At 34.3% G+C, this 12,771-nt stretch overlaps 1 protein-coding gene across 2 annotated transcripts; it reads left to right on the top strand.

Moving 5' to 3' along the window:
* The first annotated feature begins 605 nt into the window (after positions 1 to 605).
* LOC18429399 (uncharacterized) lies at positions 606 to 12,771 on the top strand. Of its 2 annotated transcripts, none has more exons than XM_020664265.2 (4): positions 606 to 746; positions 8,262 to 8,434; positions 8,850 to 9,124; positions 11,832 to 12,771. In XM_020664265.2, the coding sequence occupies exons 2-4, from the start codon at positions 8,267 to 8,269 to the stop codon at positions 12,127 to 12,129; spliced, it is 741 nt and encodes a 246-aa protein (XP_020519924.1). In that variant the 5' UTR covers positions 606 to 746; positions 8,262 to 8,266; the 3' UTR covers positions 12,130 to 12,771. The 2 variants fall into 2 exon arrangements, with proteins under 2 accessions (XP_020519924.1, XP_006838748.1); XM_006838685.4 differs by lacking the exon at positions 606 to 746 and adding an exon at positions 4,256 to 5,096.

Genomic DNA, 12,771 nt, shown 5'->3' with positions numbered 1-12,771 from the left:
GAACGCGAGAGCTCAGTCTATTACATAGCGGGAAGGGGCACTCTTTAAAATCTCAGCTCCAGCTATGGACGCGGTTTGTAGAGACGACTACTTGCACCATGTTCCAGCGGGATCACATACTGTCCATATACTCCTACTTGGGAGAATTTACTTAATATAAATTTTTAGGAAAGTTTGAATTTGATGGTTTTTAGTGCAAAAATCTTGCCTTTAAAAAATTGGACGATTTCTGTTCATTCTTGAGAAATATAATTGCATCCTAATAAATTTAATGAAAAATTTCCTAATTATATCCCCTATGCACTTAAGAATGATGTCTCAAGTTTGAATCAAGAACCTTTAATTTTGCAAGAATGAGATCGGAGTGTTGGAAAATTTAAAATTTAATTTTTTTAATTATTAAGTAGTTCTCAAAATTTTATATTGTGAAATCCTCCTAAACAGGTCTTCCAATCAACTGAATAGAACTACACTATGCTTGCTTGGATTGAAAAGGTTACATTTTTAAACATACCCAAAATCTTAAAATTATTTTAAAATTGGATTTTATACCAAGGAGTCAATAGATAGTATGTTCCCACGAGAGTATAAAATCTTTTGGCTAGGGAAGTATCTCGCGTGGACCCATGCTTGCCTTCCGGAAGCTGAGTTCCGTTTAAAATTGAAAGATTGCTCTCTGCTCGCTCACTACCTCTCGCTCTCGCATCAAGGAGTCCTGCTTCTTGCTCTTGACGGCAGGATACCGGGTACGCCGTCTTCCTTGGTCTTGGTCTTGGTCTTGGTCTTTTTCTCTCTAGAATTTTTGGCACTCGTTTTACTCTGCCTGTTATCGTGGGCGAGTTTTTGGATATTATTGAGCGTTTTGGTCTCTGTCTAGAGCTTTAAGATGATCTTGGTATCTGTCTTTACAATTTGGTGTGAGCTTGTTGGTATGCTGTAGAGAATAATGAAATTCAATAGGGTTTTGCTGTTAAAGAGATATAATGTTGTAGAGAATATCAATACCCAATTAACAGGGTCTTTTCTTTTCTTCTTTCTTATTCCTAGAATTGGTGGTTTTTTTGTTTTTGTTTTTGTTTTTATGGCGTTATTTATAGCCGATTTTTCGTGTGATTTGTGGTTTTTTGACTGATCTTTAGTTGGATCAAATAGGTGGTTTTGTTCCTTTTTATTTTCTTTTCTTTTTTGTTCCTTTTCTCATTTGATATAGTTTTTACTTGGAACAATACACAAAAAATACACAAAAAATATTCATCAAAAAATGAATATTCAGAGACTAATCTATCTCGATGTTTCTTAATTTGACATGGACCTTGATGTTGAAAGTTTGCGATGTTGATTTTACCCCTAAATGGATATTTTTTGATGTTGAGTTTTTTTAAAAAAATTTACCAATTTAAATATGCGCAGATGTCCTGGCTCTCCCTTTTCTTTTAGTTATCTTGTTAATGGCCTGCTTTTTTTGTCTTGGAGAAAATTTTATATGAAGTGAACTATGTTAAATGATTATATGGTTGAATACTGTATATTCTTTTTCTTGATGCTCTTAAGTGTATGAATGTGAAAGTTGGAAGTACCCAATAGAGGATTTCCTTTTGTTATTTTCTTTTTTTTTAAAAATATTTTTCATTGACCTTTTTCGGCCTTTGTTTTGAGATGAAGGTTTTAGTTGCATATGAGGAATCAATGTGCAAATATTAATCTCTCTTATGTTTCTCTTATTTAATTTTGGGTAATAAATGTGGAACTTTCGTGATTTTGAGTTCATTTACCTTTATGGCAAGTGATAATATGAGCAGATGGCCTGGTTTTGCCTTCATTCTTTGTTCTTTTGTTAATGGCCTAGTATTTATTTCTTAGAGGAAATTTAACGGAAATGAATCATAATAAGTGATTTTCTGGTTGATTGAAATTTATTCTTGTTTCTTTGAAGTGTATGAATTTGAAATTTGGAATTACCGGATTGAGGATTACCTTTTGGGTTAGAAGTAATTTATAATAATTCAACCTTTAACCATATTTCTTGTTTTGTCATTTCTCCCACTCTTATGCTGCTCAGCTGCATCAGTTTAGTTTGCTAAGTTGGTGGTTGTGTGAGTGAAGGGCTCATGCTCTTTCTTGATGTTTAAGTAGGTTTTGTCCACTCTTCCTATTGTTGCTTAGAGCTTCTTGATGGCATTTGGTGTTAGAGGTTTTTTGATAAACTATTTTTGGAATATATGAGCTGATTTTTTTTTTTTTTTTGGAAAAAATGAGATATATCAACCCATGGTGACCATTTTTGTCATTTCTTCCGCTCTTCTGCTGCTCAATTGCATCAGCTTAGTTTGCTAAGTTGGTGGGTGTGTGAGTGAAGGGCTCATGATCTTTGTTGATGTTTAGCTATATTCGTCCATTCTTGCTATTGTTGCTTAGAGCTTCTTGATTGGCATTTGGCAGTAGAGATTATTTCGATAAACTGTTTTTGGGATATATGAGTTTTGTTTTTGAAAGAATGGGATATATCGGCTGATTGTCACCTTCTTTTGTCATTTCTCCCACTCGTGTGCTGCTCAATTGCATAAGCTTAGTTTGCCAAGTTGGTGGTTGTGTGGTTGAAGGGCTCAATTAGTTTGCTTGGTCATTTTTCCCACTCTTTGCCTCTCATGTGTTGAATCCAGGGACATAAGAAATTGATACTAAAGTTGCCTCTTTCACATATAAGAAACATATCTAAGGGGAGCTAGATATTGCTCCCCTTGATTATATGGGTAGAAAACAACACGTATTCCCCTGTGTTATCCCAGCTGTTAACAATGTTTATCAAATTTGAGAATTAAAATTTTTGGTTAGGGTTTGGGCTTCAAGTGAAAGATGATATTGGAATGTCAACTGATGATGTTTGGGGACTCCTCCAATTTGTTTTAGACTGGCTAGGGCAATTAATTAATAATGTGCATTGATCCTTTCCAAACATTTATTATGTGATAGGCTTTATCAACATAAAAGTTTTAGTTATAAAGAGAGAAAAGGGAAATTAATGTTCTTAGTATAAATATTAGTGTTAAGTATCATTTCCCAGTGTTATTTCTATATTTACATTAGTGTAAACATTATTTCTCTTTATATTTCTCACTCTTAAAAAAGGTAAAACATAACAAAAAAAATAAAATCACATTACACTGATTTCGTAGAGTACATGAAATTTAGCCTAGCAAATATGAGGGTAATTATACAGGTATACTATGAACTTCTCTGAAAATTTTCTTTCATGTGCCAAACAAGACAATTGTATCTGCAGGTTGCATGTAGATACTATCCAAACATCAGAAACTTATTTTCCAGGAAATGTATTTCCCCCCCAGTCACGTATTTTTGCCATACAATGTACTTCCAGGTACCCAAACGGCCCCTTACTTGAGGAAATATAATACCGTTTCGAGGGAGAATAGTCAGTTATCCCATTGCTCATGTGAAGCCAAGGAAGCTGATACTTTAGCAAAGAGGCTGCCCATCACAATTCTTTGGTGGTTAAAATATTTCTTTCGTGATTTGGATCGTTCTTTGTAAATCATATTGGTTGTACATGTTTTGAATGTAAAGAAAAGTCACCGTTACTAGGTGGAAAAAAAAAGAAAGAAGGTCCAACTGTCTGAGAATTCGTGAATTTTTCATGGAATAGTTTTAATTTTGTGGTTGAGAACATGGAAAAGGATTTATATTGTATTTTATCCTTTTACTAATCGTTTCATTATTTATAATGTATGTATTAATTTATTTACATTATATTAATGCATTACCAATCTCATTGTAAGAAATAACTATATAGATACTATTGTTGTTTCATTTGTAGTTAATATTAACTCTGCCATTGCCGGTCCGAAGCCCGGATGAGAAAGGACGAGGGTTTTGCTAGGTTGGTAGCCATCGAAAAACCTTTACAACGTTCCTATCATGAATCTCGAGTCTTGTTCCAAAGTTTAGCACACGTTTGGAAGGGTGATTTGGTTCAAGTGGAAGACCATAAAAGGGCAAGGGGAAGGCCCCAAAGGACATGGATGGAAGTAGTGCCTTACAGAGCGGAATGGCGGAACATGATTCGTGTAGCAAGACCCCAAATATTTTGAATAAGGCTCAGATGATAGTGGTGATGATAACAATATTCTTTGTTAATATAAAGTTATTATTTAATCAAAATTTTGATAAAATTTATATGTTTTTATTTTTCAAATTCCTGTTATATTTCCGACAAAAAATGCTTGCTTGATGATGATTTCTCAATAAAGACTTGCTGAGAATATCTTGAAAACCTAAATTGTCACTAAGGTTAATGTTTGCATAATATGATAAGAAGCATGCCACAAATTTCTATGGCTCATTTGAATGCCCTGTTGGACCATTTAAATTTGCTTCAAAATTATGAGATATATTTCAACTTTTTAATTAACTATAAACTTTCTTACTTTAAAAAGCATTATTAGATCCTTACTCAGGCCTAATAAGGAAAGTTCCATACATAATAGGATTAATCCCAGATTTTTATTTTCAAATTCCTTTATTTTTTGAAAAAAAGCATAAACATAATACTTTACTCCCTCTCCCAACAAAACTATGAATTTTATTAGTTTAAAAGCAATTTACAACCTAAAATGAGGGACATTACAAATAGTTTATCCTCCCACAGTCAAGGTCTTAGTGAATAAGTTCACTAAATCCTCAAAATTATGTCAATTTTTTTTTTAATATTTTTAATAAACTCCAAGGAATATATACATGATACTTTATTTTTCATACTTCTAGTAAACACGTTTATTTGTTCTAAACTTAATTTTTTTGTCAGCTTTAAAAAACACAATTTATACTTCACCTATTATTTATAGTACCAAATGGTTTTAATGGGCATCGAGGAGTAAGGTTAAATTATATAAAATTTAAATATATTGGATGCAAGTTGAATAGTTGAATGGAAGAAGCATTAAGAAACAAGCCCTCAGGGGTTTAGAAATGAAGTTTCATCTTCCTCTCAATCTCTCTATTATTCTTTCAATGAAAGAGTAAAGAGGGTTGGATTTGTTGCAGGAGTAAGGAGAAAGGGAGAGACGGATAAGTGCAGGAAGGTATGCCCCCCTCTCTCTGCCTCTCAAATATTACTTTTATTTTCTCTTGCTTTGTTACTTGAGATACGAGGCTTTCCTGTTAAACAGTAGCAATGAATGTACTTTGATAAAGTTAACATTGAGTATGCAAATCTCAACGACCTGGATCAATGGATAGTATCAAGGTTTTGGAAACCATGGCCTTTAATCTGCGGTTAAGGTTCGGACTTTGGAGTTTGACGGTATCTTAAAAAGTTCAATTATTCATGTGGCTAGTGATCTTATGCAAAATAGCCACGATTGATAACCTGAGAGGCTTCATCTTACCCATTGTCTATTTGTTCTGTGAATCTGATGGTGAATCTTGCAGATTTATTCCACTCCTGACCTTGGAATTGGGCAAGAGAGTCGTTGGGTTCGAATATTCAAATTCCAAAATCAACATGGCATCTTCTATACTGTTGGTGTTTATGGAAAGAAAGAAATAGGTGGTCTTTCGATGGTATCACTATGGAAATCTCTAACATGAAAAGTATGATCTTAGCCATGACAGCAGAACAGGCAGCAAATCATAAAGATAGCGAGGGAATCACAGCAAATCATTTCTGATTTGAAAAAAGTGGTCGATTTTAGAATGACAAGATTGATTCCTCTACGGGATTGTTAAAATTAAACTTGGATGGAACTCGTTAGGCAATCGAGGCGGTGCAGGAATTGGTAGTATAATAAGGCATCATAGAGGTGAGAGCTTTAATTCAAGGTTTGAGACTATTATCCTCTGGTGGAAAAACACGAGAGGGTGATTCAGCTAACACTATTGCATGGAGTTGGGGAGAATCCAGGTCCCCATGGAATACAAACAAATCATTGTTTTCAGGAAGCCAACAGGGAGACTTATTGAGGGAGGATCAGATGATGGCAATCAATAGATTTATTTCTCTGTTTTTTCTGTAATGATCCCTAAATAAAATTTGATTTTAATGAAAAGTTACACGTTACTATTCATAAAATAAAAAGGAAAAAAAAAAAAAAAATGGCCGTCCTGCTAGAAGGAAGGTGCCATGCTATTTGGATGATTAATTCAAGAGATTAATTCATTAATTAATTTATTGGACCTTTCAAGCCCCCTTCATGAATGAAATTTTTTTATAGCATTTGTTGCTTTTTGTCTTGCAAGATCATATGACACGACCTCACCAATACCAGTATACGAAATAAGGGCATCTTTGGAAACTAGAAGCTGGGATTCCTTAAAAACTGGAAATTCTAGTTTCCTAGAAGCCTGAAATGTTGATATCTGAAAGTTTTGGAGGATAAAATATTTGGAAGTTCTTGAATATTAAGATCATGTGTCACATTTTCATTGATTGAGAGATTCGACTTCATGGTTTCAAGAGAGAGAGGGCATGGTTACGGAGAGGACTTAGAGAGAGAGAAGGCATGGTTATAGAGGACTTTGAGAGACACTTCGAGAGAAAAGCCACCTTTGTGCGAGAGAAAAAGGATTGGAAAGAGAAAGGTCATTGTTAGAGAGGACCTAGAGAGAGAAGGGTTACAATAGAGATACAAATGAGTTAAGAGAGAGAAATGGCATGATCAGAAAGAGGACTAGAGACGGATAGAAAAAGGACAGTATTGGTTGGACCTTTCATATTTTATGTTTATGAAAAAAAAAAAGTAATATTAATGTATCCGGTTACTTTATGTCTACTAGAAAAAAAAGAAACAACATTTGATGTAATCCTCTTTATACATCAAATAGCAATCAATTGTAAATCAGTCTGTATTGGTAAATCTATTTTGGGTAGACGATTTATATCAAACCCAATATTGTGGGGAAGTTTAACTAGCACGATATTTTATAGAGAAGCTCTTAATTATCACAATAATTTCATATTGTTAGGACAATATTGTAATAATATCTTCTTCCTAAATTATCAAAATTATTTTTTTAAGAATTTTATATTATCAGCTATAGTTGTCAGGGGATTTAGACGAAGAAAACCATTGCAACGCCACTTGGCAGTAGAAAATGAATTGTACAGCAAACTGGATCTTTATTTGCTTAATGCCCCAGGTGCTTTAAATGGGGTTTTGCTACGTGCTAACTATGATAACGCGTTTGGCCGCGTGATACGATATAGTTGTTGGGTCATCTATTATGAATAAACTAAATAACTCAAAAGACATTCTACTCCCTCGGCTGGGGTAGAGTGTTCATATATTATCTCATGTGAAATCTTGCATAGAACAAATTTTAGGATCTTAAATTATGAGGATGTAATATTTTCAACTTATATATTGATCTCCATGAAAAATTATATATTAATCTCCATGAAAAAAAAATATTCCCCTAACTACATGCTTTATGCACTTTAGAAAAAGGAAAAGTTTGTATACAGTTGAGGCTCTAAACAATAAAATTCAAGCTTGCCTCAAAACTTTCAGTAAGAGAGGTTGTTTTCATGCCCAAATATCCTCAAATTGATCATCTCGCCATCAAAATTCATGGACATGACAAAAAAGTAGATTTCAAGTTTTGAAAATAGTATATTTTGTATCGTATTTTTTTATCATCAATTTTCAAGATTTTCATGTTTTCATAGATCTCTCGATCTATACTATTTATTAAGCTTTAAATTTTATAAATAAAAGTAAAAATATATTTTAAGGTTATCAAAAAGATTTCCAATATTGCAACCACATTTTTCGGCACTATTTGAAGATAAGCTCTAATTTGATTGTTTAGAGCCTAGGCTCTATACAGACTGCACCCTTAAAAAAATAATGTTTTAAGATTAAATAAAGATCATCTAAGTATGATGAGATCTATGTATAAATAAAATAAAATTTTAAAATTTTTTTAAGAATAATTATCTAATAATTCTTAAATAGTTTTAAAATTTTCAAATTGAAAAAACCTCCCCATAGGTCTCTCTGACGGGGGAGTAGAAGTCAGTTACGGTTCCTAGAATCATGGCATGCGTGCTCAATGAATAAAATAAATCGAAGGCGAAGGTTCCTCGAGAAAATATTTGCGCATGTGATGGTTGTCAAGCAAAAGGATGCGTTTTAAACATTTCTCTCTATAAAATCACCGACCCCTTACTCCCTCTCTTCCATAACAAAAATTTACAGGTGCCATCTTTCATCTCTGATAAATTTCCTTGTGAGTCTCTTGTTCAGGTGTAATGGCGGTGCATAAAGAAGAGCTGGACTATGTTTTGGTACCAATGGGCCTCTTTCTCATGGTGGCGTATCAAGCCTGGCTTTTCTATCGCGTTATGAAGCACCCAAACACAACTGTTATGGGCATCAACTCCGCGAATAGACTCATCTGGGCTCGCACCATGATGCAGGTAACCAGCCCATCAAACCTCTCTCTCTCTCTCTCTCTCTCTCTCTCTCTCTCTCTCTCTCTCGAACGAGCATTTCTTTGAGGAAAAGCCATGTCTGCAATGGTATCATAAGCAAGATAAAGCCATGGGCAATGGCTGTAATGGATTCAGAGAGGAGAGAGAGCTTCTTTCCCTGTCATTTGAAAGATTCAAAGAATCAATCTCTTGGCTATCACAGCGCATACAATCCTTCGTGTTTTAGGCTTTGGACAGGTGTTCTCTGAAACCAGACATTCTATTTTCTTGTCAAATTAATGCTAATATTCCTGACAAATCAATGTTAATTAGCCTAAACTCACCTCACTGAATCCATAATCCCAACTCTCTCTCTCTCTCTCTCTCTCTCTCTCTCTCTCTAACTTGTTTGTTTTTTCAGGACCCAGGGAAGAATGGGGTGCTCGCTGTTCAAACCCTTCGGAACAACATAATGGCATCGACCCTATTGGCATCAACGGCCATCATGCTCAGCTCCCTTATCGCCATTATCATGACCGGCAGCAATGGCGTCTCCAACAACAACAACAAGAAGCAGGGTGGTCTTGGTGGTCCTCTAGTTTATGGAGACACGAGCTCCCTCATCTCCTCCATCAAATTCTTCTTGATCATCCTCTGCTTTCTCTCTGCTTTCCTATTCAACGTGCAATCCATTAGGTATGATTTATCAGCTTGACAAATGTTTTACATTTTACCCTTTTCCCAACTATTTCTGCTCGTGTATTTTGATGCCCTATCATTTGTATTCTGATGGGATTTTTTAATTAAAATAAAAAATGACTAAACTATTAGATTGTTCATCTCTTAGGTGCATTTGGATACACATGGTTGTCATGAGGCCCTAAATAATGCACCTTTAAATGGTTTCCAAAGATGTTTCTGGAAATCTTTGTTATGGCCTGAAATTTTATTTTTTATCTCTAATTATAAAAGTTAAAGCTTCAAAAATAGTATAGATCGAGTAGATCTATGAACAATTGAAAATCTTAAAAATCAACGATCTAGAAATAGCATTACAAGATGGACTATCTCCAATACTTGAAATCCACTGTTTTATAATGTCCATACATATTTAGGTCAATATGATCGATTTGAGGATTTTTGGGCATCGAAACAACCTCTTCTAGTGAATATTTGAGGCGCACATTAAGTTAGTTGCTCAGGGCTTCACCCTTAGATAAATTTTCTCATATATATATATATATATGGAAAAAACTCCTGTTGGCCCATGGGCTCTTGGAACCCAACGACCCAGATTGAATCTGGATTGATCCAATGATCACAATTGTATTTCGTAATTGAATTTTAATTTTTTTCTATAAATCCAAATTACTTGAAATTTAGAGCGTCCATTATTCAAGAATAGTTTCATCTAATAAAAATATCAAAAAAATAATTTACATAAATTAAATTGACCAAAATACCCTTGAAAAGTTCCAAAGGTATTTTGGTCAATTTATTTTGTGAATTATTTTTTTAATATTTTTATCAGGTTCGCCTTGATGAGAAGATTTTATGCTCCAAATTTCATGCTATTTGGATTTATATAAAAAAACATTAAAATTATATTACCGATATACAATCTTGACCGTCAGATCGGCCCAGATTTAATTTGAACTGTTGGGCTTACACTATTCTATGAGCCCATGGGCTCACCCTAGCATCTTCCATATATATATATATATATATATATATATATATATATATATTTATATATTATCAAAATACATGTCATCATGAGATAGTTAAAAATGGGTAAAACATTGAACAGATGACAATTTAGGTGTATTATGATAAACTTACTCATATTTTTTTATTTAAGTTCAGAAATCTTATCAAAATACAAGTCATCATGAGATAGTTAAAAATCGGTAAAACATTGAAAGGTTGACAATTTAGGTGTATTATGATAAACTTACTCATATCTTTTGATTTAATTTCAGAAATCTTATCAAAATGCATGTCATGAGATAGTTAAAAATGGGTAAAACATTGAATAGTTGACAATTTAGATGTATTATGATAAACTTACTCAACTTTTGATTTAATTTCAGAAATCTTGTCAAAATACATGTCATCATAAGATAGTTAAAAATGTGTAAAACATTGAATAGTTAAAAATTTAGGTGTATTATGAGTAAAACATTGAATAGTTGACAATTTAGGTGTGTTATGATAAACTTACTCATATCTTTTGATTTAATTTCAACATCTTATCAAAATGCATGTCATCATGAGATAGGTAAAAATGGGTAAAACATTGAGAAGTTGACAATTTAGGTGTATTATGATAAATTATATATATATATATATATATATATATATATATATATATATATATATATTATTTTTGTTAGGCCTCAAGTACGCACACACTCAAAATTTTAACTCAATCCAATTTAGAAGAAAAATGAATTAAAATTCATGTACTAATACACACTCCATTGGGAGCTATGAGCGAAATATTGTAGTGCTTTGTCCATAGGTAGTTTTAGACTTTGCCCGTGTGTGTTATACATGCCGTTTCTGTGGTATAATTCATAATAGGGTACACAAATCGGCTATATGTGAATCATCGTCATGATGGACAATTGCTATGAGACTTTAATGGATGTAAAAGTGAGGCTGTAGCGCATCTCTGCTGCTAATTACCTCCATGTGTTTAGGCTATATGCCCGTTGGCTCATATGATCAATTTTTGGTTTGGTGCCGATACAAGCAATCGTATGAATGTTGTATCGGGCACTGAAGTACTACATGGTTGAAGTACTCCATGCTGCATGTATTGGATTGGTTATTATCCGGGCTCAACATCAAAGCTGAGAAGTTTCTGCATCGGTTTTATTAGTAGCAATGATAGGTTCTATTAGTGGTAATGACTGGTTGAACAAACTAGAGAAAATCCTAAAATTTCTCAAAACTTTATAAATATATGTTAAAAAGCTGATCCTTTTAGGACTCGGGTTCATTAGATCAAACTGGTTTCGGTCCAGGTAAAACTGACTTGCATAGGAGGATTGTGGCGATAAATTATAGATAAAAGTATGTACAATATTATGCGATACACAATCTGGCCATCCATGGTGATACACTGTCTATTTTCAATAATTTGCGTCAGAGAGGAGCTACTGCCCCAGTTTTATGTCCATTAAGGTCTCATCTCCACTGTCCATTGTGAGGATGGTCCATGGATAGCCGGTTTGTGTACCTTACACTACACAAACACATGTATAATGTACAGTCCCTTAAAGAAATTCAGAAACATGTGTAGGATATGGCATAGAACCTCTTATAGAAAGAGTTATTTGCTCCATTCTTTTCGTTTTTATGGTATTGAAGAGGGGTTTTGTGGTGCATGCATCAGGTATTATTCGCATGCAAGCATTCTGATCAACGTACCGCTCAACGCGTGCCCACAATCAGCGCCACTCACGCCCGAGTATGTGGGGCGGGCCCTCAACAGGGGGAGCTTGTTTTGGTCACTGGGGCTGAGGGCATTCTACTTCTCTTTCCCCCTCTTCTTGTGGATGTTTGGGCCCATTCCAATGTTCCTCTCGTGTGTAGTGTTGGTTTTCATGTTCTTCTTCCTTGACGTCTGCTTTGATCTCAGGGTGTGCAACATTGAGGAGGTGGTTGTTGAAGAAAAGGACAGTAGAATATAGGGACAACACCTTTCTGGATTCTGTCTCAATATTCAATCCAAGTTGAATCAGTTGAGATAGAGATTCTTGTGTGTACCACTTTCTTTGTTGTCATTTTATAATTCTTTTCTACCGTTCTTTTAGGTGTTGAAGAGCAGGACAATAGGGTTTAGGGTCAATTTTTTTTTTTTTTTTTTATGTTAATGGTGGGAATGGATGGTGGGATGTTATGTTGAGCAATCAGGCCCCAACCATCAATGCCCCTGTCCCATTCCCCAATACCTTTCTGGGATTTTGTCTCAGGATTCAGCCCAAGTTGAATCGAGATGGGCTTCTTGTGTGTACCTTCTTGTGTGTTGTTATTTTAGAATTCCTTTCGAGTGAACGGGCTTTCTGTCACCCTGTCCAATCCGCATCCCTGTGGGCAGCCATGGAGCAGAGTCTCACCTTTCCGGTGGTTTCTTCCTAAGGAATTGAAGCGTTCATTGGCTCTAGTATTCTCTAAGGGCTTCTTAGCAATCGGTAAAAGTTAACACATTAATGTAAAACTAGTTATATTACATGCGTTGTACTTAGAATAGAATGAGCATTCATGTAAATAATCATATAAATACATAATTGATGATTTCTTTGTTATCATGAAATGAACACGTGATTTTGTGA

The sequence above is a fragment of the Amborella trichopoda genome, chromosome 3 (assembly GCF_054954075.1).
Source record: "Amborella trichopoda isolate Santa Cruz 75 chromosome 3, AtrichopodaSantaCruz75HAP2 v2.0, whole genome shotgun sequence".
Taxonomy (NCBI): domain Eukaryota; kingdom Viridiplantae; phylum Streptophyta; class Magnoliopsida; order Amborellales; family Amborellaceae; genus Amborella; species Amborella trichopoda.
The sequence above is the reverse complement of the archived record's forward strand: the minus strand, read 5'-3'. Positions and strand labels throughout refer to the sequence as shown.